Raw genomic sequence first — 23,516 nt, 5'->3', positions numbered from 1 at the left:
TTGATGGGGTGGACAAGGAAATAGAGGCATTTATCCATATAATGAAATGCAATTAAACAGGACCACAATCTGCAGCCTACAAAATTACCATGAAGTTGAATAATCTACAAAGAAGAGCACAGGCTTCATGAAGGAGGGATTTATAGCTGGACTGTTTCATTTGTTTTCATGAGATTGAGATTTATCATGACAGAGCTTCTATCTAGAAATGAAAAATGGCAACAACAGTAAAAAATAAATAGGGACAGACCCTATTTTCTAAATGGAAAAAACTGAACCCTTTGGTATTCTTCTTTTCTTAGTCACATGGAGGTGAACAGATTCTGACAAAAGTTATGGATGAACACTTTGATAACATTTAACTGTGACAGTCACATTGCATGTCGCATTATACTTGAGACAAATTTATAAATCTGACTTTTAGCAGTACCTAAATGCTTGAATCTCAAAGTTCTGAAACATTCAGTTAATTCACTGCAGAAGTTTCTATTCACAGAACCCTGACAGTACAATCCTCATTATTGAGGTCGTCAATGGTCACAACACAATGTATGACAAAAATATTCCTGTGATCCTTAGATTGTAATAGATAACCAGAGTGTTTATCTTCAGTCACTCTCACTGCCACTCTCTGAGTTCACATAACAGTTATCCTCTCCTGTGTTCCCCACAAACCACAGACCTGGAGACCAAAACACAAAAAGTATACATCGGTTCAATGTAGCAAAAAAATCAGATTTTTTTTCTCAGGTTTAACAGACTATGGTTCTTACCATTTGGTGCTTTGTCTTCATTCTCTTCAAAATGCTCCATATCATAACTCACAAAAATATTCTGTAAGAGAAAATACAAAATATACAGCAGTCTTGGGATTTTTATATTTTAGGGGCAAGGCCATTTGGCCTTTGGTGGAACAGAGTTTTTGGGGCACAAAGATCATTTAGTGAAATTAAAGGATTTGGAATAACAAATACATATTAAAAATATTACTTAACTTGTATCAGACATTTTTGTTAAATGACATCTACTTCTAAAATTCAAATTTTCACAAATAAACTGTTGCTAATTAGATAACAGTGAAGTTAAGTTTAAAACATTCAACTGTATGAACATGAAAAAAATGAAACTTGTCAACTTCGGACTTCAAAATATAATTTTTGTATGTCTGATTATGTGCTAAATAGTGTGAGAGAGCAGAGCGGAGCAGAAGCACTGCACACAGCTCTTAAGATGCAGTGATACAAAGAACACAATGGCCATAGGTCATACAATGATTTACAGGGCATCACAGTCAGGGCCATCGTGGTCATCATGAAGTTCTTACCCTAATAAACAGCTGAAAATACATCCAGAAATAAATTCTAACAAACAAATGTAACTCCAGTACCTTGTTCCTGAGTAGTTTTTCCCAGTGCCCCTGCTGTTGTTTGACCAGTTTGAGGACTGGCTCATTGGACTTCATTTCCCAGCAGCAGCGGTCCACAGCGATGTTGCCCTGAAGCTCCAGCTCAGCTCTGTAGGACTGACTGTTCACTCTGCCACTGAGCACAATCAGCAGAGAGGGAGAATGTTAATCTGATCACACAGAAAAACGAGGACTTACTTCACTGTTCTTTCTTTTTGCTATTTTGCACCAAGAGATGTTAATTTAGTGTTATGAACTAGGGCTGCACCTATCGATTGTTTTTTATTACTCGATAAATATAATAATGAATTTATCAAAAATAAAATAAAAAAAACTTGTCATTTATATATATTTAATCATCTTTTCTTAAATACAAACAAATCTGACAAAAAACTAAGTATGCAGTGCAAGGCATTATTCCACAACAAAAAATAGCCCAGCCTGAACTGCTAATCAGTCTTTTACAGTCTCACATCTCTCAAGTGCCAGAGCTGGTTCCATTCAAGTAAAAGGAATATATCAATCTACAGTAAGCTGTCCAACAACAAAATAAATGAAAACCAAAGTAAAATTCAAGTAACTTACTGGAGGAATATGAAAGAAATTATCTTAAAGTAGCCTAGTAGTTGTATCAATGTCTGTATGAAGTCTAAAACTGGCAAACTAACAAATAAAATAAACAAAGTACAATTCAATAGTATTTCAACAATGTTTATCATAAATTTTCACATTGAACTGGAGGGTACTCTAGTAATAAAATATTGGGGACCAATGCTATATGATCGTTTGCTATTTTTCCCGCTTCAGCTTGCTCTTCAGGTGAGTCGTATTTATGCGTCGCCCCATCCCTATTATGAACTGCACTGATCTTCTCCTCTGTGCTTCTATAGACTGTAAAACACAATCCACAGGTATGTCCTCGCCTCTCTTCAGAATGACTCAAGTCCTCTGGCAGTCTGATAGTCAAGTCCATCAGAGGGTAATAAAGTCTGAGACCACCATGTGAACTAGTGTGCCATACAAATTTTCATTTGATTTTGTGGTGTAGCTGGTGTATGTTTGTCGAAGCCAAAATGCAGTTAAGCTGTGAAACCTATGACAGAAAATAATCTATTGTTAAACTAACTGAATAATCAATGTAGTGGGAAACTTGAAAAGGTAAGATTGTGAGGTCTTCAAAAATGAGGACAGAAAATTGTACTCATTTAGGAAAAGTATCAGTCAAAAACAGCTGAGCAGGTGTCTGTGTGTCTGCGTGTCAGCATGAGAGAGAGAGAGAGAGAGAGGAGCGAGCGAGCGAACGGAGTAAGGAAGGACTGAATGCATGAATATATAATATACTGTATATGAGAATATATGACCCGGAGGTTTTAGCCAACTACAGACCGATATCCAACCTCCCCTTCTTGTCTAAAATCCTTGAAAAAGTTGTAGCCAATCATCTGTGTGAGTTTCTCCAGGAAAGTAATGTATATGAAGACTTTCAGTTGGGGTTTAGAGCTCATCACAGCACGGAGACAGCCTTGGCAAAAGTCAATAGACGACATTGCCCTTGCTTCCAATGTAACAGTCAGGAACTTGGGAGTGATCTTCGATCCCGATTTGTCCTTTAATTCTCACTTAAAACAAATTTCTAGGACCGCCTTCTTTCACTTGTGTAACATCTCAAAAATCAGACATGTCCTTTCTCAAAAAGATGCAGAAAAACTAGTCCACACCTTTGTTACATCCAGACTTGATTATTGTAATTCCTTATTATCAGGCTCCAGCAGTAAGTCGTTAAAGACTCTGCAGCTTGTCCAAAATGCTGCAGCACGTGTCCTGACAAGAACCAGGAAAAGGGACCACATTTCTCCTGTGTTAGCTTCACTACACTGGCTTTTGGCTAAATCTAGAATAGAATTTAAAATTCTCCTCACCTTCAAGGCCCTTAATAATATGGCACCATTATACCTCAAAGAGCTGATAGTACCTTATCACCCCACTAGAGCACTGTGCTCCCAGAATTCAGGCTTACTTGTCGTCCCTAAAGTCTCTAAAAGTAGAGTAGGAGCCAGAGCTTTCAGCTATCAAGCTCCTCTCCTGTGGAATCATCTCCCTCTTTCAGTTCGGGGGGCAGACACCATCTGTCCGTTTAAGAGTAGGCTTAAAACCTTCCTTTACGATAAAGCTTATAGTTAGAGCTGGTCCAGGCTTGTCTTGGACCTGCTCTTAGTTATGCTGCTATAGGTCCAACTCCTTCGTCTTCTCTATCCTTATCATATCAAAGAAATTAATATCTCATCAATACATGTTCCTGACTTGACTTCTTCCCCGGAGTCCCTTTGCCTTATCGTCCGCAGATCCAGGGCCGCATCGTGGATTAAGATCTGTGGATCGCAATGGTGGATCCTGTATCGTGTTGGCATCTGATATTGGTGGTGGATCATGATCTTGCTGGCTGCTGACCAGAGACTGCTTGATATACAATATTTCTCCTCAGATACTCAACCATTACTGACAATAATCCATCAATTCATTGACCTTGTTATGCTACAAAGTGTTTATTCTAATCAATGCTGCAAATACCCTTATCTCTCTGATGTTCTCCATTACACTTGACATCTATTGCACTTCTGTCCGTCCTGGGAGAGGGATCCCTCACATGTGGCTCTCTCTGAGGTTTCTACGTTCTTTTTACCCTGTTAAAAGGGTTTTTTAGTAGTTTTTCCTTACTCTTGTTGAGGGTTAAGGGCAGAGGATGTCACACCATGTTAAAGCCCTATGAGACAAATTGTGACTTGTGAATATGGGCTATACAAAAAAAATTGATTGATTGATTGATAATAAGGGTCAGTAGCTAGGTTAATTATTTAGAGAGTTGAATGAATTCTTAAGGAGGCAGACCGTTATATTAGTAAGATAAAATGGCGAACATTTCCCGAACACCCCCCCTCCCAAAATAAATTCATAACAAATCAAGCGACGATGGCCAATCACAGATATAGGATATTTTCGTCCAATGTCCCAAAAAAGAAATGTAACAGATCAATGATATATGAGATTATATCATTAACTTTGACTCAGAACTATGTTTGATGTTTCCTTAATATGGAACCACCGGTATTTTTCTTGGCCATGGTTTAAGCTCAGGTTTGTGTGTTTAACTCACACAGAAATAGCATGCTAAACATGTGCCCACTCCCACCTGTGTGAAGTGCTCTGGATAAAAAGCTCCAGTGAATGTTTGATGTGATGTGAAGGAGGTAAGTGATCACTGGTGGTCTGCTCCTGACAGACCTGTAGATGACCCTGTCAGGGTAGAAGTCACAGCGCTGACTCTCTGCGTTCATCAGCTTCACTGTTACAATCATAGCGTCGGGTGTCTGGTACCAGCGGATCTGAGGATGGAAACTGAAACAACCAAAGTAAAAACAAATATATTTAACCTTTAGTTATAAAAATCAACCACCTTGTTTCTATAGTACTAAACAACTGATGTTACATGTCTGTAGTCTGAATCCTTTTTGTAAACACAAGTGAAGAAATTACAATAATAATTTTTTTAATTATCCAGATAACTTGTCTTGTACCTTTTTTTCTCGTAGTGTTTTTCATTAGTGCTGATGGTGACCTGCTGGCTTTTACTTTCATTGCCACCTGCAGGAAAACACGTTAGTATATCCAAAAATCGAATAGTGTAAATTAGGATAAAACCTGTGAAAGCTGAAGAGAATAGAAATGTATTTTTACCACTATCACAGGAGTTGAGACAAGCAGCCAGGTTGGTCGTGGGACAAAGTTCTCCTCCATCTCTGTTCCTGTAAATCAACAAGTTTAGTTAAATCCACAAGTCAGGCAGACTGTGGTTAAAGACACTCGTGCCCTCTTGATATTTTGAATATTTCTGACTGTTTAAATTTGTGTGTGATGATTGTTTTCTGTGACTGGACTGTCTTATGATGCTGATGCATGTGCTCAGTGCTGTTCATATACAGTATATAATTATGTTCCAAAATCTGTATGATCTTGTGAATTTAAATGTTTTTTTAAGGTGGCTGTTGGAACTTGGAGGTTTACATCTGGTTCGCCATTAGATTACATAGATCATGTGATCCCTGATTACTCAACCTGGCACGATAATCTTAATATCCTGTCGTGTGATGCACCATTATTTTCAAATGCACAAATACAAGTTCATGTTTGAGATTAACTAGAAGAACATGAGTGAAGTTTCTCATGTGTGTGATGCATCTTAATGTAAAAAACTGTTTTAAAACTCCTGTATTCTGAACCTGGCTTAACGAACAGTCTGCTACCTCCTAAAGATAACCAGAGTGTTAAGGAGCCAAATGCAGGCACTAACACTTGGCTGGTAATGAATTTGATGTGAAAAACAAAACGGGATTATGGTGGTGAGCAAAGAAACACCAATTAATCCATCGACGGAAAACAGAACTGAAACACAAGGAAGGCAATAGGACACAGGAAACAGATGAACTGACAAAGGGAGGCACAGAGACAGTTGCTGTGTCCGAAATCACCCACTCATTCACTAACCCCCACTTTACTATATAAGGGCTTCTATATAGAGCACTATATAGTGAGCTCATAAGAATAAGGAAAAAACGCTTTCGGACACTACTCTGTGTTAATGATGTTATCGTCGCAAGATATTGGCGTAAAACAAAAATTTACGTCGGCCGGTGAAAAATCCCACAATAAATTTTCAATGTTTATTTTAAACTTAGTCTCAATACTATTAGGTAAAAACATGTTGAATGAAAATCTGTAAATGTAGAAATAAACTTGTTTGCCGCAGTTTGTGCTGTGACGGCTCCTGCTGCCCTCTCATCTTCCCGCCGCGAGTGCAATGCATGATGGTAAATATTGCTTGGTTAGTGACCATCAGTTGTACAATATTTTTCAAGATTTACTATAAGAAACAATGAATGCACTATATAGGGAATACAAAATATCACTAAACATTCAACATCACAAACAAATGGCGAACTCACTACATAGTGATTAGTGAGTGATTTCAGACACAGCCTATGTACATAGGGGTGGAAGTACAGCTGCAGACATCACAAGAGCAGGAAACAGGAAAAGACAGGAAGTTCAGCTGGAGACACACAAGATGACAAGATCACAACAAAATGTTCCTAATAAAACAGGAAACGGATAACTCAAGAGTGTAAACAACCAAATAGAACGCAAAACCAAATTCAAGGAAATACTCTTGATAGGGAAAATGTACATAATATAAGATCTCCAAACAGTCTTAGTACAAAAGGGCACAATCATGACAGTGATTCTCAATTCTCAAAAGGCCAATATACTATTGATATCTTGGAGAGAAAAAAAAAAAGATTACAGCATGTCAGAAAAACTGTTCAGCTAAACTTAAAGGGGACATTTCATGAAAATTCCACTTTGTTAGTGCTTCTACAGGTTAATGTGGGTATCTGGCATGTCTACCAACCCAAAAACTCTGGGGAAAAAACACTTGCATGTTTTGTTATGGTTCCTCTAAGTCAGAAACGTCATGCTTGAGTGACTGGAATGAGCTTCCTGTGTATTGTGTCGTCACAATACACTGGAAGTCTCCCTACATGGCCTTGGCCCACCCCCCACCTCATCCCCCCCGCCCCCCACTCGTTACGCCGGGTTTACACCGGACGTGGAAGCGCCACGCCATTCTCAAGCGTGCAGCCGCCTGGCTGTTCACAAGGGACGCGCATTTCTCCGCGCTGGTCAGCCCGCGATTCTGCTTTCTCCGCTTGTTGTTGTACCCGTTGAATGTCGGGGTTCGGGGGTAAATGATGGTCTTCATAGCCCCCCCCACCCCTCTCTTTCTCTCTCTGTCTGTCTGCTTGTGTGCTTGTAGTGGATGGGCAGAGGGGGACATTTAATTATGTGATTGGGAAAATTAAAACTCCAGGACAACAGAAGGGGAATACAAAGTATGGGATGCATATTTGATAATTTATATCATATAAAATATGTAATTTATATCATTTAAAATCATGAGGGGGGAGGGGGGAGCTGGCTCATTAGCATTTAAAGGAACAGGCACTCAAAACAGGTCACTCTGTGGAGGGCTGTTTTATACAGGGTAAAAAGGGTGCTGTTTTATATGATCCTTGTGGTATTTTGACCAAAGTATGTTACAGACATTTCATTAAGACCCCAAGGAACCATATCAACTTGTGGTAAAATGGGCATGCTATGTCCCCTTTAACAGAAGAAAACGCTTTGAAGTCTGAAAAAAGAAAACCTAGTCAAACTAGTGATTTTTCAGTGTTATTGGTAAATCTATTTGAGCAGAACTTGGGAGTGAAGACACCAACCTCATCATCTGTTTAGCTGACTTTAGATCAGGAGTGTGATTGTATCTCTGTTCATCTGCAGCCTGAATTTCTGAGAGAGCTTCCTGCTCAAACACTGGGAACAGGCGGAGTTGACAAGCTGGTGGTGCTGGGACTGGGGTGTGGTTCATTGGAGATACTGGGTTTAATGGCTCACATGGCTCGAGTTGAGGAGGAGCAGAGAGCTTCCTGGCCTCGGCTGCTCTGAAGACTTCAGCCAGAACTTCTTCCTCAGCTTTGATCCTGACTTCAAGAGACACCGAGTTGTCCTTCAACCTACAAACGTCACACGCAACATGCTGCTTCAGCCCTTTTCATTTATTGAGAATGGCTGATAATCCTGACTTGTACTCTCTAATTGACAGTACTTACCCATATGTGTGGCCTGCCTCTTTGCTGCTGCTGTCTTCACCCTCCTGGCACAGTGCCCTCAGCAGTTTTAGATGCTCCGGGTTGCTGACTCCCATTCCAGTATTCAGAATCTCAGACTGGACACTATATTCGTTGATGACAGTTTTCATACCTGGCACCTGGCTCACCCGTACCTCAAAAACAGGAAATAACCAAATTTGCTGATGCCCATAGAAACCAAACAGTCCAGGGATCACAGGCATTAAAGGAAGTTCTGGTTTGAATTGGTCCAGTAGATCTTCTCCACCTGCAGCCATGAAACGGGGTCAATGTAATCTTATGGGGCAACAGTGACAGTCTACAAAATGTTTTTGTAGACTGTTTTGTGAACGTTTTTCCACCAATAAAAGGCTCAAATTGTTATTTCACATCTTTGCTAAGAGCCTGGCAACATTACGCATGTCTCGCTTAACGAGAAGCTCACTCAACTGTGCAGCAACTGTTCCTCCTTCTCTGATGTCTGCTCTCTGTCTCTACATAAACTCCCGCTCAAGAAAGTAGGGACGACCATCACAGTCAAATGCTTCATTGACATTATCCACATCAGAAAAAGATTCAGAATTTCAGCCATTAAAAATTCTAAGTAAAATCTCAACTCCTCTGCAACTGTCTTTTACTCTCACTCATGTTTCCATCACCGTCCTCCTGCAACTACCCAAGTCTCACAGGACTGGAGTCTCATGGGAGTGAGACTTGTTGGTTGATTAGCAGACAAAGAGAGAGACTGTCACTGTTGCCACTTAAGATTATATTGTAGCCGCTGCCACTGTGTTGCGGCTGCCAGTGGAGGCGATCTACTGGAAGCTTGAAGCTTTTGTGTGTATCATTCATTCACACACCCACAATTATAGACATAAGACCAAGGTTGAAAAATACGAGAATTTCCCTTTAGCGTGCAACATATTACAATGGAAATTGTTTAAAGGGGACATAGCATGCAAATTCCACTTTGTTAGTGCTTCTACAGGTTAATGTGGGTATCTGGCATGTCTACCAACCCAAAAACTCTGGGAAAAAAACACTTGCGCGTTTTGTTATAGTTCCTCTAAATCAGAAACGTCATGCTTGAGTGACTCGATTGACCCCCCCCCGTCCCCCCACACTCGTTACGCCGGGTTTACACCGGACGCAGCGAGGCGCCGTTCCCAAGCGTGCAGCCGCCTGGCTGCTCACACGGCACAAGCATTTCTCCGCTGGTCAGCCCGCGATTCACTCACATGTGGCATTTGTCTGGATCGTTGGGACTGGGAGGCTGCAGCAGTTGCTCGGGCGCGACCGCTCGCTCTCCCGTGCGTGAGCTGGAATTTGTGTCAGCGCCACACAGCCAGCAGTGTGGAAGACTTCCGCAGTGTTCAGCACTACTGTAACACCGGCACAAAGACACCGAGCCCCCCCACTCGTTACGCCAGATTTACACCGGACGCGGAAGCGCCGCTGCGAGGCAGCGCAGCGCCGTTCTCAAGCGCGCAGCCGCCTGGCTGTTCACATGGGACGAGCATTTCTCCGCTGGTCAGCCCCATAGACTGTATATATAAGGTCAGCCCGCGATTCTGCTTTCTCCGCTTGTTGTTGTACCCGTTGAATGTCGGGGTTCGGGGGTAAATGATGGTCTTCATAGCCCCCCCCCCCCACCTCTCTTTCTCTCTCTGTCTGTCTGCTTGTGTGCTTGTAGTGGATGGGCAGAGGGGGACATTTAATTATGTGATTGGGAAAATTAAAACTCCAGGACAACAGAAGGGGAATACAAAGTATGGGATGCATATTTGATAATTTATATCATATAAAATATGTAATTTATATCGTTTAAAAACATGGGGGGAGAGGGGAGCTGGCTCATTAGCATTTAAAGGAACAGGCACTCAAAACAGGTCACTCTGTGGAGGGCTGTTTTATACAGGGTAAAAAGGGTGCTGTTTTAAATGATCCTTGTGGTATTTTGACCAAAGTATGTTACAGACATTTCATTAAGACCCCAAGGAACCATATCAACTTGTGGTATAATGGGCATGCTATGTCCCCTTTAATACATAGCAGTCAGCCAAGGAAACCCTGTAAAATGTATTAGTAACTCACAAAATGTTGACCATCAATAACGCAGTGAGTTTATGAGGAGATGATTGAGTGAAAACACACCATGGGATCAACAAAGACAGTGTTTCCCAGACTGAGAACTGCTCTGGCACGGTGCTGCAGACCTCGGATCTTCTGACTGATGGCTCTGGTGACCTGCAGAACAAATGTATGATATTTCATGACTAAACAAAAGCTGTCTTTATAGACAGGGCTCCAGAACGACCAAGAATTTGTTAAGTTTGAGTAAAAATGTTCCTTGGTCGCACCAGTGCGCCAAACCTTTAGCTGGTGTTTCTCTGTATGAGCTCAAGTCGTGTCGCTTCCTCATCTCATCTACCACCCCCTCATTCACTGACACACGTGAAGCTGAGATGAGGGAGAGGAGGTGAACTAGCTGGTAAATGTCTAACAGTGAAAGGGTTTCCACTACCGACAGACGGTGTAAAATTACTAGTGCTGCTGAATCAGGATCAGAGCAGAAGCAGCGGTTGGTTTGTATCGTGTCAGAGTCTCTGTCTGAGTGTCCTCCCTCCACACTCCTGCTGACCTGTGCTCACTTTACACTTTAACTATAAACACCAACACTAATCACAAGTTATTAGGACCTGAAAGGAACTGGAGTTTACTTTGTTTGATTGATTTGATCCAGAGTTTACAAGACACGTACTACTATTATAGGCTTATTCTGCTGTGCAAAACCAAAATACTGACTGACTTCTGTGGCTCTGTGTATATAACAGCACCACAACACTATTTGATTACAGTGAATCAGTTCACTAAGCATTCTGTAACAGTCTGTTCAAAATGTCAGGTGCTTTTTTAAAGATTTTTCTTGATTAATCTTTGATTATGTTCTGGCCTGCCATCTCCTGGCTTACAAAACAATTGGCTCACGGCCAAACTTACTTGTCAACCCCTGACATAATGGATGAATGAAGTAAATTAATAGAGAAAAAAATTTGCGGTATTGTGTTTATCTGTAAGAGCAAAGTGAGGTGATGGGCAGGAACCTTTGGGTGCCAGTCGATCTCGGCATCAACTGGTTTGATGCGGCAGACAATGATCTCCACAGCCTGGCAGGACAGAGAGTGAAACTGCTCCGGCAGCTGAAGGATCTGATGGGATTTCACCTCCTCTTCCTTTCCAGTGTCAATAAACCGCACTAAGACCCTGAAAAACAAGTGGTCACCTCTGCCTGGGACAGAGAGGATCTTCACCCTGCCAGGGTGCAAACAATTCTGTTAACAGGTGTTTACCTACATAGCTGTAATTCAGAAAGACCCATACTGTTCTTAAAAGGTGAAATAAGCTACAGTTAAAAAATATAAGACACCAAGTGGAAACAAATTTCAGTTTTAGAGAAGAAAATTCTGTATCATTCAGCTTCAAGTGTTGTGGCTGAAGGATGTTTCAAGCCTGTAAAGCCTGTGTGATCATCTCCTGAGCTTGTATTTAATTCTTAGGTCAGACCTGTGGAAGTCGTTGTCCTCCTGCACAGCGTATAAGCCTCCTTCCGACAACTCTGTGCTGGGTCCTGGTTTCTTATCAGCATAGTAAGAAGCCATCTCAGATGCTAAGCCATCAAAACCATTATCATCTTTCCTGACGATGCGACCATAGAAGACTGATGCCGTCTTGATATAGAGAGGTAAAACCTGAGACACAACACAGGTTCAAATTAGTATGCTGTACTCGGCAGCAGATGAATCTCAATTCAACTATTTCAAATCAAAGAACTTAATATTATTTCAACAAATGAGATTAAAACTTCAAAACAACCCAAGTTGAGAAAATGTTAAGTCAAAGTTTGTTAAATTAACAGATCTTTTTGGTTTGTTTGTTAATAGGTAAGTTCTGTAAAGGAGTGAGACAGAAATCTTTGACAGAATTTTAGAAACAAGAGACACAACAAAAGAAACAGATACAAATGTCCTCACTTCTATGACCCCAGCTGCAGGAAGGTCGGACTGATCCAGCTGGGAAATGAACTTGTGACGGTCGGGACATGTTCTACTGTCTCTGCAGAGGAGAAACACACAGAAACAAAGCGTATTTTAAAAATCAGCAAAGTGTAAAATATATTTTTCTTCAGAATAATTCAGTATTTAACATTCTGTTAAAACTCCTATGTGTTGGATAAAAACAAAATGATAACAAACAAAAACTAAAATATTTCATAAAGCAGTTTATCATTATTTGAAGAAGCAGACCTGCAGACTCCAAAGCTCTTCAGGTAGCTGCAGAGAGGCCTGTTGGTCTTCAGGTCCTCCCTGGCCATATGGATGCCATGGCCGAAAGACAGTAGCTCAGGGGGCAGCAAGGCGTTGGTTCGTCCCAGGTAACGCACAACCCCCACAACATGAGGAGCGTTCCTCTCTGAGATCAACAGCACTGACCTGGTGACAGGAGGGCGGCTCGCTGTTTGATCCTGGGTGGAAACCTTAAAGAAATCAAAGACAAATTTAATCCAGGGCACTCGTGAAGCCGCTGATGTGGACACTGGAACTGTAGTTACATTACTAATTTTTTTAACCAAATTGATCCTGAGAATAATGACTTGATTATTCTCACCCGTTCTGAGAGGTTTCTGAAGTTTTCAGCCATGCTGAAGAGTCGACTGCCAAACAGCTTGGGAGAAGTGGGGAAACCGTAGTGGATGACGCAAGATGCATCTCTGATTCCAAAACACTTCAGACACTCGTTGGTGGTCACTACAAGTAAATTGTCAAAGAACAAAAGGTCAGGGATAGCAGCACTCCTAATGTTCAGGGAGAAAATTCTGTGAACTGTAGGGTTGGGAACTGAAGCTTGATTCCTAATTAGAGCGGAATCCCAAATGCTGGGTTCTATGTACTAGGAAAAAGAGTTGAATTTCTCTTTTAATCAACCTTAAAGAGATTTAATCATTATTTTAAAAAAAAGAAAAAAGGCTGCAAATGTCTTCAAGGATGTGGGGTGTCCTGCAAGGAGCTTTTTATTCATCTGCCAAGTTCTGTCTGTTATACGAGCTACCACTTAGTATCAACAATTAATGTCCGAGCAGCTGCATGAAAGACTGGCTGTACTTTGACAGAGAAAACAACAAAAAGGAAAAGGGTGTGGTAAATGCCGGGTGTTTAAAAGCTGCAAGTCGGCTCGCACCTTGAATCTAGCCAAATATTTAGTGCAGCAAAGCATTGATTTGGAGCAATGTACAGTGTTGGATGTTTTGGGGTCTCCAGGTGTGAGTGTGTCAGCCTGCTCAGCCAGCTCAAGCACCTTGAGTCCTGCCTCGGGATGAGCCAGGGACAGTGAGCCGCGAGACACAGTTCCCTTCAGCAATGAAGGGAAAGATGACTAAAGAGAAAACTGTGAATTGTTGCAAACATCTTTAACATGCTCTCCGTTTTCATACAATTAGGTGTTGTTTACCTACGGCACTGAATGTTCTTAAGTTATCATATTTTGCCCCTATTGCTGCTCTGATGGACTTTTATTTTTCTAGAACTTATCTATATATTATGTCAGTATTTTTCCTATAAATACGATGTACAGGAACAAGCAGTTATAAATGTATGTAATGCTATGTTAATATTCTGTTAATGCTAAAAAGAATACAAATATTTAACATTTTACCCCCTTTTTTTTTTTTTACCATATTGGGATTGAAAATCGGAATCGATAAGCGGAATCAGAATCAACAAAATTCAAACAACTCCCAGCCCTAGTGAGCTCCAAATATTTTTACTGATAAGTAAAGAGCAGCCATCAGAATCATTCAGTTTACCCAGAATAACATGAGTTCCAGGCCCGATGTTTTTCCTCCACTGCTGGATGACAAAGTCAAACTGGTATGTTAACCCCTCGTGAGTCTTGAGGCAGAAAGCAGATTTGTGACTCACGGCCTGGAGATGAGAAAAAACAAAACACTTAGGTAGACAAGACGTACAGTTTGATAAAACTTGGTGTTGGGCAAACAGTGGTTCTACCTCTCCAAAGAGGATTTATAGCACTGGGAATAACAATATAAGAACTAAAGTTGTTGTTTCACCTTGAACACATCTTCAACTTCCTGAGCACAGTTGGCTATGATCAGAGTCTTCTGGCCAACATCTGGGCTGAAATCCAACATCCCCAACAGTTCTGAGATCTTACTGCTCTCTAGAGTCATGAGGATGAACTGTAGGAAGAGAAACATTAAATAAAATCAAAAATGTCTACACAATAACTTATGACAGTGACTTGTGTCATCCTAGTCTTGATTTCTTTTTTATTTATTTTACCATAAAATATAGCAGCAACATTTGTATATTATACAATTATTTTTATAGACAAACTTGTTTGGTTCATTTTTGTGCATCAGTGGTGACACTCACATCACTAATGATCAATACGTTGTCTGACGCTGCAGTTATAAAGTGAAAGTGTCTGTTCCTCACAGCAGCAATCACATCACAGAGTAACAGTCTTATCACATGACAACAGGAGAGTTGACTAACATTTGGTGTTAAAAGATTAGATATTTTGAGGGTCTACCGTCACAACTGAGCAGCACAGGTTGCATTTTTTCTGTCCGAGTCAGAGTGAAGAATTAACATGGCCCTGCACGAACCAGACAGGTATTGTTTTTGTGTCGTACATTCTCAACCCGATGCAGTTAATGTAAGCTGCACTGAGTTTGCGTTTCCCTGTCCCTGACACACATGGTTATTGCTCGTTTTCCCCGATTACAGACATGTGCAGTGTAAAAATGAAAGAGAAGATAGATAGAGGGAGAGAGAGAAAAAAGCTGTACAGACACTGAGCCTAAACATGTTTTCTTGTTAAATGTCCGGTGTAATAGGTAACACCTGTGTTGTCACAAATGTTGATGGGGGAGGGGGGAATTTCCACACTGTGGCATCCCTTACCTCCACCAAGAAGCTTCTGTTTTCATTGCTGTTTGTTGTTTCATTGTTTTCTGTCAGCAGGAATACTCAAAAACTCCTGAACCAATATCCAGGACATTTTATGGAGGGGTGGGACATGATCCAAATTGTTAGCCTTGGTGGAGGTATGTGCTTTTTGAGCTCCCTTCTAGTTTACCATATTTTGATATTTTAGTATCTATCTGAGCAAAGTGTGTCATGGCAATAGGATAAGGTTTTTGCTTTAATGAATTACCTGCTGAACGTTACCGTAGAGAGCAGCTTCCTCAGGGACAGTCATAACAATGCAGGGGTAGGGCATGTGATTGGTTAACAATCCCTCCACTTGACTGGTCCATCTTTTCGCCACGGCAACAAGCTGCAGAGGACTGGAGGCCTTCTCCTCGCTGGAGGTCACCTTCTGGAAATGCTGCAAAATGATCTCCATCTAACAGGAGAGTATATATGTTTTTTTTAAATGCTTGGGAAAAAAATCCTTTCATTTTGTAGGAGAGGAAAGGCTTATGTGACCATAAACCATTACGAACTACACCGGATTTATTTCACAATCATTTTATTGCAGAGAAACAAATATCCCTCCCTAATTGTTCATGGTTTCTTTTCAATGTGTGAGTGGTGTTTGTTTTTATTTCCTACATGTGTATACCTTTGAGAAAAAAAACTAAATGATGTCGTCATCTGAACATTTATTTTAAAGAGACGACAGTGGTGTGGTTATCTTAATTCCACACTGCAAACTCATTTCTACATTGTAGTTAAAATATTGTATATTATATTATAATTCATTTTATATAAGAATATTGTTAAAACTGTTCACTGTTTGCAGCTATTTTAGCACAGTAGCTGACAAATATAAACAATGACGTTTACCTCATCCGGAGCGAAAGTGAAGAGCTGGTCGGCCTCGTCCAACAGCAGGTGATGAAGACGCAGGAACATGAAGCAGTGACAAGACAGCAGACGGACAAAACTAAAGGGTGTGGTCACTAACAGCAGGCCTGTTAAAATTCAAAAATACAGGAAATCATGTGTCTGCATTTGGAAATCTCATTAATAATCATAGAAATGTTGAGGCATTAACCGATCAGATCAGGAGGACTGAGAATGTGCTTTGCTCACAGTTCTTCGGGATCCTGATAGTCTTGGCCTCGTCCTTCCCAACACCCAGCAGCAGGACGATGGGATGGAGCATGTGGGTGATCTTGAAATCCTCCAGCAGGTCATACACCTGCTGGACTTTCTCCCAGCCTGGACACAGCAGCACTGCGATGGGCTGGATACCCATCAACACAGAAAGAACAGATCCCAAAATTAGAGCACCACCTTCTGAAAACAAAAATATCAGATCATGGATAAAGTACGCAAGTTTAATTCCATAAACACGTTCCTGATCGGTGTTCATATACTCACCCCTGTGCTGGAGGTGAGGGAACTGAAGATGGAGTTGAGCAGGATGTGGGTGAGGAGTGGTGCTAGGTAGCTGAGCGGCTGGTCAGCAATGTGGGACACGATGATGGTGTTGCATCCTCGAGATACAGCTGGCCAGCTGTAACAGTCAGCTGGAGACAGAGTGTTGTACTGCTTCCTCTGAAGCACCTAGAAACAGATTGATCACTATGTGAAACTCAGGTGGAGTTAATGTGGCTTGGTTTCAGAGTGAATAAACATCTTTCTGATAGAAACAGTCTACAAACAAAAACAAGATCCCAAAGTTTATTTGGCTTTCCATCATCTCATCATGAGTCTTTTTGTCAGTGACAGCTGCAGTTGATCAGGGGAAGGCCACTGAAGGATCTGCAGCCAGCCTATCATCTCCCTCTGTCTCTGGTCACCCCTGCCAAGAGAAAGCCATCAAGGGCAAACTGGCTCCTGGAGCTCCTTCAGCTGAAGTTTAGAGGGAGTTCTTCTGGACTGTGGTGTCAGCTGTGGTTGGTACTGTTGGCCTTTTCCATAGTCATGTTAGTCAAATACTGCTATAGTGTCAAACAACTACTGTCAGTGTCTGTAGTTTTTGCCAAATAGTCTCAACTATTCAAGGTCCAGTGGTGGATCACTGAAACACTTCCAAAGCTGCTATTTCTACCAGTGGTGTGCTGTCAGGGAAAGCAAGTCAAGCAGTGCTTGACCTGTTGAATCTAAAAATGTCTAAAAATAGACATCAATTAAACGATCCCTAAGTGGAAGCGATATCTCTCCTTCCATCTGATCCCAAGACACCGCTGTTCCTAATAAAGGATCTGATGTTGCCTGTTTGCATTAATTTTGAATTTATGCCCTCTTGTGGGGGCAGCAGGTTATTGTCTCGAGAAGCTATCTTGTGTACTGTTTGCAAATACCGAAGCTTGTCGAGCGGAAGGGAGAGTAGCTTGTTTTGGAGTTGTTCGCATTGAGGATCAAACCTTGGATCTCTGATGGCAGACTGACTACAGACTGAGTGCTTGTCAAGCTAACGCTGACTTCACCTGCACTGTTCAGAGATCCGGTATGTTGTGACTTGTGAGCATTATCATACGCAGTGTGAAAATTACTTAGGAAGTTACTAAAAATGTTTCTTCCTCACTGGTGACACAGCAGTGAAAAAACAAACAAATTACATTGATTAATCACCTGCAGGAAGTTTGAGAAAGAATATTGTTACACAAGTTGAGCAGATAGTCGTTTACACTCACTCACACTCAAGTAAGTTAAAGAACATTGGCAACAAAAAGTGTGATTACAGGGTTTGCACTACGGCCCACCTCTGCTAAATTATTAGCGCCACTGCTTCAGGATAAGAGTAGAAGCACCGGTTGGTTTGTACCATGTCAGAGTCTGGATTTGCTGCCTCTACACTCCTGCTGACCTGCGCTCACGTTACACTTTACACTATAACAATAAACACAAATACTTATCACAAGGTATTAGGACCTGAACAGTAAAGAAGTTTACTTTGTGTTTGTTTGGTTTGCATGCACACGTTTCCTCTTCAACGATCAAGAGAAAACTTCATAACCATAACCTCAGAGGATTCTCGTATGTTAATGACTGCTAAAACCACAGGAAATGAAAGCGCGCGCGCGCGCGCGCGCACACACACACACACACACACACACACACACACACACACACACACACACACACACACACACACACACACACACACACACACACACACACACACACACACACACACACACACACACACACACACACACACACACACACGTAGATGTGGAACACATTTCTAAAGAATGATGAAAGAAAAATTGAAAGAGCTGCTAATGAGCCAGTGTTTGAATCTGGTCTATTCATTCTTGGGTCTCTTTGGGTTGACTCTCGTATGCACGTCAGGTTAGATTCGGATCAGGAACATTGATCATTAGTTTTTCACATTTTCATGTATAAACAACTTCAAACAAAACTTAGCGAACATTCTTGTTTACCAAGCGGAGAGCTTCAGTGATGGGGGCATCATCCAAACTGGTGCAGGGCTGAACTGGGAGCGCAGAGTGCACCAGAATCCCATTTGACCTGGGCTCACTGGGAACAACCTGTGACCAGTCAGGAGACAAGACAAAGATAAATAAGACAACACAATGAAGAGCAGTGTCAACCTGCTCTGGTGCTTTCTGGCGTAGTTTAAATCAGACTTTGCAGCAAAGCTGGAGCAGAGCAACAGCCACAGCTGAGTCTAATGACCAGTACATCAACTAGAGTAAATTTTCAATCAATACACACCTCCGCAAAAATCATATAACACTGCTATGAAAAAAAGAACTACTACCCTTTAGGGAAAAAGCAGAGGGGATTGTGTATGCCCCACAAAGAATGAGGCTATTTTTTAGGCTATCAAGTAATGACTAAATTGATTATGACAAGAGATGCTTCAGTGACTTTCGGCCCTTGGGCCACACTGCCTGCCTCAACAGCGTGGTTGCACTGCGGAACAGCTTGCTTTTTATTTTGGCGCCCATGTTGATTAGAGTGTCCACACTGCCTCCTTCAGCAGTGCGGTCCAGCAGCTGTAGTCGCACAGCTCTTCGAGAGAATAGAGGTCTTGCGCCTCACAGCGCCCGTGGTTCACAGCAAAATAGACAGTGAAAATTATCTTTCACCACAATGTTTATCTGTCGAATATGTTATATATATACATATTTGCAACACTTCCTGTACACATTTCAAAGTAAATTACTCTGTTTCTGTTGAATGAATCCATTCATATGTTTTATCAAGATTTTGATTGATTGCAAGACCAGAAGATGCATGGCTTCATACTGTAGTGTCCTGGCATTTAGTTGAGTACATAACCCGACTGTTAATCAAGGAAATACAGGAAATAAATTATACTAGAAATCTCACAAAGCGGCTCCGCTGCAGAACCGCAGCAGACAACCACGACATGCAGTAGAACCAAATCCAAAAAGGGGAGGTTCTCGTAAGACGAACTTTTACAAACTTACAGCGTCATCTCCAGCTTCTGGATCAGGGTTCAGAGGCTCAGGGTTCAACCACTCCAAAAGCCTGTGGCCAAACACAACACCCATATTATAACAAAAATCTAAAGTATTAGAGAAAAAACATGACATTTCATGTGATATTACAAGAGATTTATAGAAAATGTTGCTTTGGAATTCAATTGTTTGTTTTTCCACTTTATACGTATTACAGATTTGTGGTCACAAGTCACTAGATATTCATTGCCCTTAACAGTTAGTGTACTCTACAAGAATTCTAAACTTTTGTCTAACCGGTTGAGTTCAAACACTGATGGTCATTTGTGTATGTCCTCTGAGCTGCAGCTCACCGTGAACAAGCCCCGGCCAATTCACTGCTCCTCATCTTCTTTGTCTCTGCTGGTCCTGACTCTACCAAACTACCTTTGCAGCTGAAAGACAAAGAGACAGTGTAAACCGAATATCACCCACCCACTCAATTACAGTTATCATTGTTAATACCATTGTTGTTGTTGTTGTTACTATTATAATATTATCAATTGTCTGTTTGTTTATAAGTTTGTTTGTTGTACAACATTATGGTCATGTCTGCCAATAAAGTTTCATTGACCTACCAGAAGTGTCATGGTAACAAAATTGTAGCGGAAATGCTAGAATACTAACCTAATACAATACAAACCTAAAAGCTCCTGTAAATCTTAACCATCCCATCCGGTTTACTGAGCTGGTAATGTATATCCTGAGCCAAATGTTAATATTTATTCAAGAGCAAATTTTATAAAACAGAGCCAGAGACCATTTTATGTATTGCTTTGGTTGTGAATGGTTTATGTTTTATTTAAAGGGGACATAGCATGCCCATTTTACCACAAGTTGATATGGTTCCTTGGGGTCTTAATGAAATGTCTGTAACATACTTTGGTCAAAATACCACAAGGATCATATAAAACAGCACCCTTTTTACCCTGTATAAAACAGCCCTCCACAGAGTGACCTGTTTTGAGTGCCTGTTCCTTTAAATGCTAATGAGCCAGCTCCCCCCCTCCCCCCTCCCCCCTCATGATTTTAAATGATATAAATTACATATTTTATATGATATAAATTATCAAATATGCATCCCATACTTTGTATTCCCCTTCTGTTGTCCTGGAGTTTTAATTTTCCCAATCACATAATTAAATGTCCCCCTCTGCCCATCCACTACAAGCACACAAGCAGACAGACAGAGAGAGAAAGAGAGGTGGGGGGGGCTATGAAGACCATCATTTACCCCCGAACCCCGACATTCAACGGGTACAACAACAAGCGGAGAAAGCAGAATCGCGGGCTGACCTTATATATACAGTCTATGGGGCTGACCAGCGCGGAGAAATGCACGTCCCGTGTGAACAGCCAGGCGGCTGCGCGCTTGAGAACGGCGCTGCGCTGCCTCGCAGCGGCGCTTCCGCGTCCGGTGTAAACCCGGCGTAACTACTGTAACTCGGCGTACAGTAGTGCTGAACACTGCGGAAGTCTTCCACACAGCCAGCAGTGTGGAAGACTTGCTTTTGCAGTTGCAGTTGCTCGCTCCCGAGCAGCTGCTGCAGCCTCCCAGTCCCAACGATCCAGACAAATGCCACATGTGAGTGAATCGCGGGCTGACCAGCACGGAGAAATGCTCGTCCCGTGTGAACAGCCAGGCGGCTGCGTGCTTGGGAACGGCGCTGCGCTGCCTCGCAGCCTCGCTGCCTCCGGTGTAAACCCGTCGTAACGCGTGTGGTGGGACGGGGTGGGACGGGGGGGTGGGCCAAGACCATGTAGGGAGACTTCCAGTACCTTGTTACGACACAAAACCCAGGAAGCTCAATCGAGTCGCTCAAGCATGACGTTTCTGACTTAGAGGAACTATAACAAAACGCGTGAGTGTTTTTTCCCCAGAGTTTTTGGGTTGGTAGACATGCCAGATACCCACATTAACCTGTAGAAGCACTAACAAAGTGGAATTTGCATGCTATGTCCCCTTTAAACCTATCCATATCCTAGCCATATCAAATGACTGACTGAATATTCTTTAGAATTAAAAGTGAATTGCTCTTTGAAAGGGTGTACTTGCATGATTATGCTATAATATTATCATTATACCAGTGGTTTAAAATGGTTTCACAATGACGACAATAATAACATTAATCGCAATACATTTCTGTGACAAAATATTGTCCAAGAAAATGTGTTATTGTGACAGGCCTACCGTAACATTTTTAATAATGCACCAAGTTAGAGATTTCCTTGCACAGTTCGGAGCTTTAGTTATGATAATTTTGTTCATATTGTTCAAGTTAGTTTGGAGCCCTGATGATAAGAGATATGAACTGAGAGATAGGTAGATAGAGTGACAGTGTGTGTTCTGGGACTATCATACATAAGCTACAATCTATTTTTAGATCACTGTAAGCAATTTCCACATCTTCATCTGCCAGATATTCAATTTCATAGCTTAGACTGATTAGAGCCGCAGCTCCACTTTTTGTACTTCTGCAAAGACAGGTCAGTTTAGGTAAAATTGAAGCTACTGAAGGTGAAAGATCAATTCAGTCAACAAAAAGGAAACCAAAAAAGTCAGCTCATTTAACTAAGGTTAAGAAGTGAAGCAAGAAATCAATCACATGCCAGTTTCCTCACCTTATATGGACCACATCCTCGTCTGATGTTACAGGCTCACTGTTGTGTAAAGGGGTTAATCTGTGTTAAAACAAACAAAACAAAAAAAACTGTGGTAAATATTTTACATACAACATGTAAAATCTAAAATTGAGGTTTCGTGAAACGTGACAGTATGACAAAGTGATAAGTGAGTATTGGGCAGATGAATGGTCAATTCACAGAATTTTTAAAGACCAGTTATAAGCGTACTCTTCCTGTCCTGTGCAGGGGCTGGAGGCCGAAGTCAGCTCTTTAGGTTGACAGTCATTCAGCTCTTCAATCTCACCAACCTGCAAGAGACACAAAGGGCAATTCAGTAAACCCTGATAAAATGATGAGGGTAACTTCGCCATAGGGGAAACAGTGCCCCTTCCTGGAACAAGACCTGGGAGGGGAGCTCACCAGTGAGCATTTAGTGGCCAAGCCTTCACCCATGGGGCTTGGCCTAGCCCAAAAGTACACCATGGTGCCACCACCATGCGGACTGACCAAGGTATCGCACAACAGTGTTGTGCAAGCAGGGAGGCAGGGAGGCAGGAAAAGGCAGGAGCCTTGATGTGCTGACCCTGGAATGTCAGACTAGCTCTAGGGACATGCACCATTACCTCTCTGGCAGGGAAGGAACCTGGGCTTGTGCAGGAAGTAGAGCAATACCAGCTAGATATAGTTGGGCTCACCTCAATGCAAAGCATAGGTTCTGGAAACTACCAGAGAGGGGCTGGACTCCCTCCTTTTCCAGATTTGCCCAGGGTGATAGGAACCAGGCAGGAGAGGGGATACTCATATATTACTCCATATCCTTGTGGATGGAAAGCCTTGTCTGAGCTACTTAGTTTAGAGCTGTTAGGCTCAGTGGCCTGATGTATACTGTTCTATTATATTCATCTTTTTTTTCTGCAAGACCGTACTTACCTGGCGTCAATTGACATTAGCAACTCCTTACACCTGATAATCCACAATGATTTAAGCACTGTTGTGTTTAAACAGATTTACAGGTAGTATAAACAGTCGCTATTACAGTGCTTATATGATGTTGCCAGCATTTAGACAAAATGTGGAGGACTCTGTTCACTTGAAACATAAACATGTGCACAAACACATTAAATATGTATGAAATCAATTGTAAAAATATGTACATAATAAATAGTTGCTTTTTCACTGTGCTCCTAAATTTCATTGTGTGACACAGAAAATAGTTTGCATAGCGCATTGCTGTCACATATACCTTCACCATTCAGCGATGAGGTTGCACATAATC

The 23,516-nt window shown here is 41.6% G+C and overlaps 1 protein-coding gene across 1 annotated transcript in view; it reads right to left on the bottom strand.

Annotated features, from left to right (window-relative positions):
• Positions 1–290: 290 nt before the first annotated feature.
• tdrd12 (tudor domain containing 12) overlaps positions 291–23,516 on the bottom strand; it is a 43,938-nt gene continuing 20,712 nt past the window's right edge. Inside the window, exons 13-36 of the mRNA XM_034587365.1 lie at positions 22,469–22,548; positions 19,930–20,010; positions 19,586–19,646; positions 18,569–18,676; positions 16,557–16,742; positions 16,266–16,419; positions 16,017–16,144; positions 15,382–15,573; positions 14,270–14,398; positions 14,006–14,123; positions 12,811–12,950; positions 12,450–12,679; positions 12,177–12,258; positions 11,710–11,894; positions 11,250–11,457; positions 10,300–10,392; positions 8,128–8,300; positions 7,738–8,031; positions 5,138–5,199; positions 4,978–5,044; positions 4,685–4,798; positions 1,388–1,541; positions 774–834; positions 291–682 (exon numbers count right to left, since the gene is read on the bottom strand). Coding sequence (XP_034443256.1) covers positions 609–682; positions 774–834; positions 1,388–1,541; positions 4,685–4,798; positions 4,978–5,044; positions 5,138–5,199; positions 7,738–8,031; positions 8,128–8,300; positions 10,300–10,392; positions 11,250–11,457; positions 11,710–11,894; positions 12,177–12,258; positions 12,450–12,679; positions 12,811–12,950; positions 14,006–14,123; positions 14,270–14,398; positions 15,382–15,573; positions 16,017–16,144; positions 16,266–16,419; positions 16,557–16,742; positions 18,569–18,676; positions 19,586–19,646; positions 19,930–20,010; positions 22,469–22,548 — 3,174 coding nt within the window. The 3' untranslated portion in view covers positions 291–608. The remainder of the gene's footprint in view (positions 683–773; positions 835–1,387; positions 1,542–4,684; positions 4,799–4,977; positions 5,045–5,137; positions 5,200–7,737; positions 8,032–8,127; positions 8,301–10,299; positions 10,393–11,249; positions 11,458–11,709; positions 11,895–12,176; positions 12,259–12,449; positions 12,680–12,810; positions 12,951–14,005; positions 14,124–14,269; positions 14,399–15,381; positions 15,574–16,016; positions 16,145–16,265; positions 16,420–16,556; positions 16,743–18,568; positions 18,677–19,585; positions 19,647–19,929; positions 20,011–22,468; positions 22,549–23,516) is intronic.

Source organism: Hippoglossus hippoglossus, chromosome 6 (genome assembly GCF_009819705.1).
Source record: "Hippoglossus hippoglossus isolate fHipHip1 chromosome 6, fHipHip1.pri, whole genome shotgun sequence".
In the NCBI taxonomy this organism is placed as follows: Eukaryota; Metazoa; Chordata; class Actinopteri; order Pleuronectiformes; family Pleuronectidae; genus Hippoglossus; species Hippoglossus hippoglossus.
Note: the sequence above shows the minus strand (reverse complement) of the source record. Positions and strands in the feature narration are given on the sequence as shown.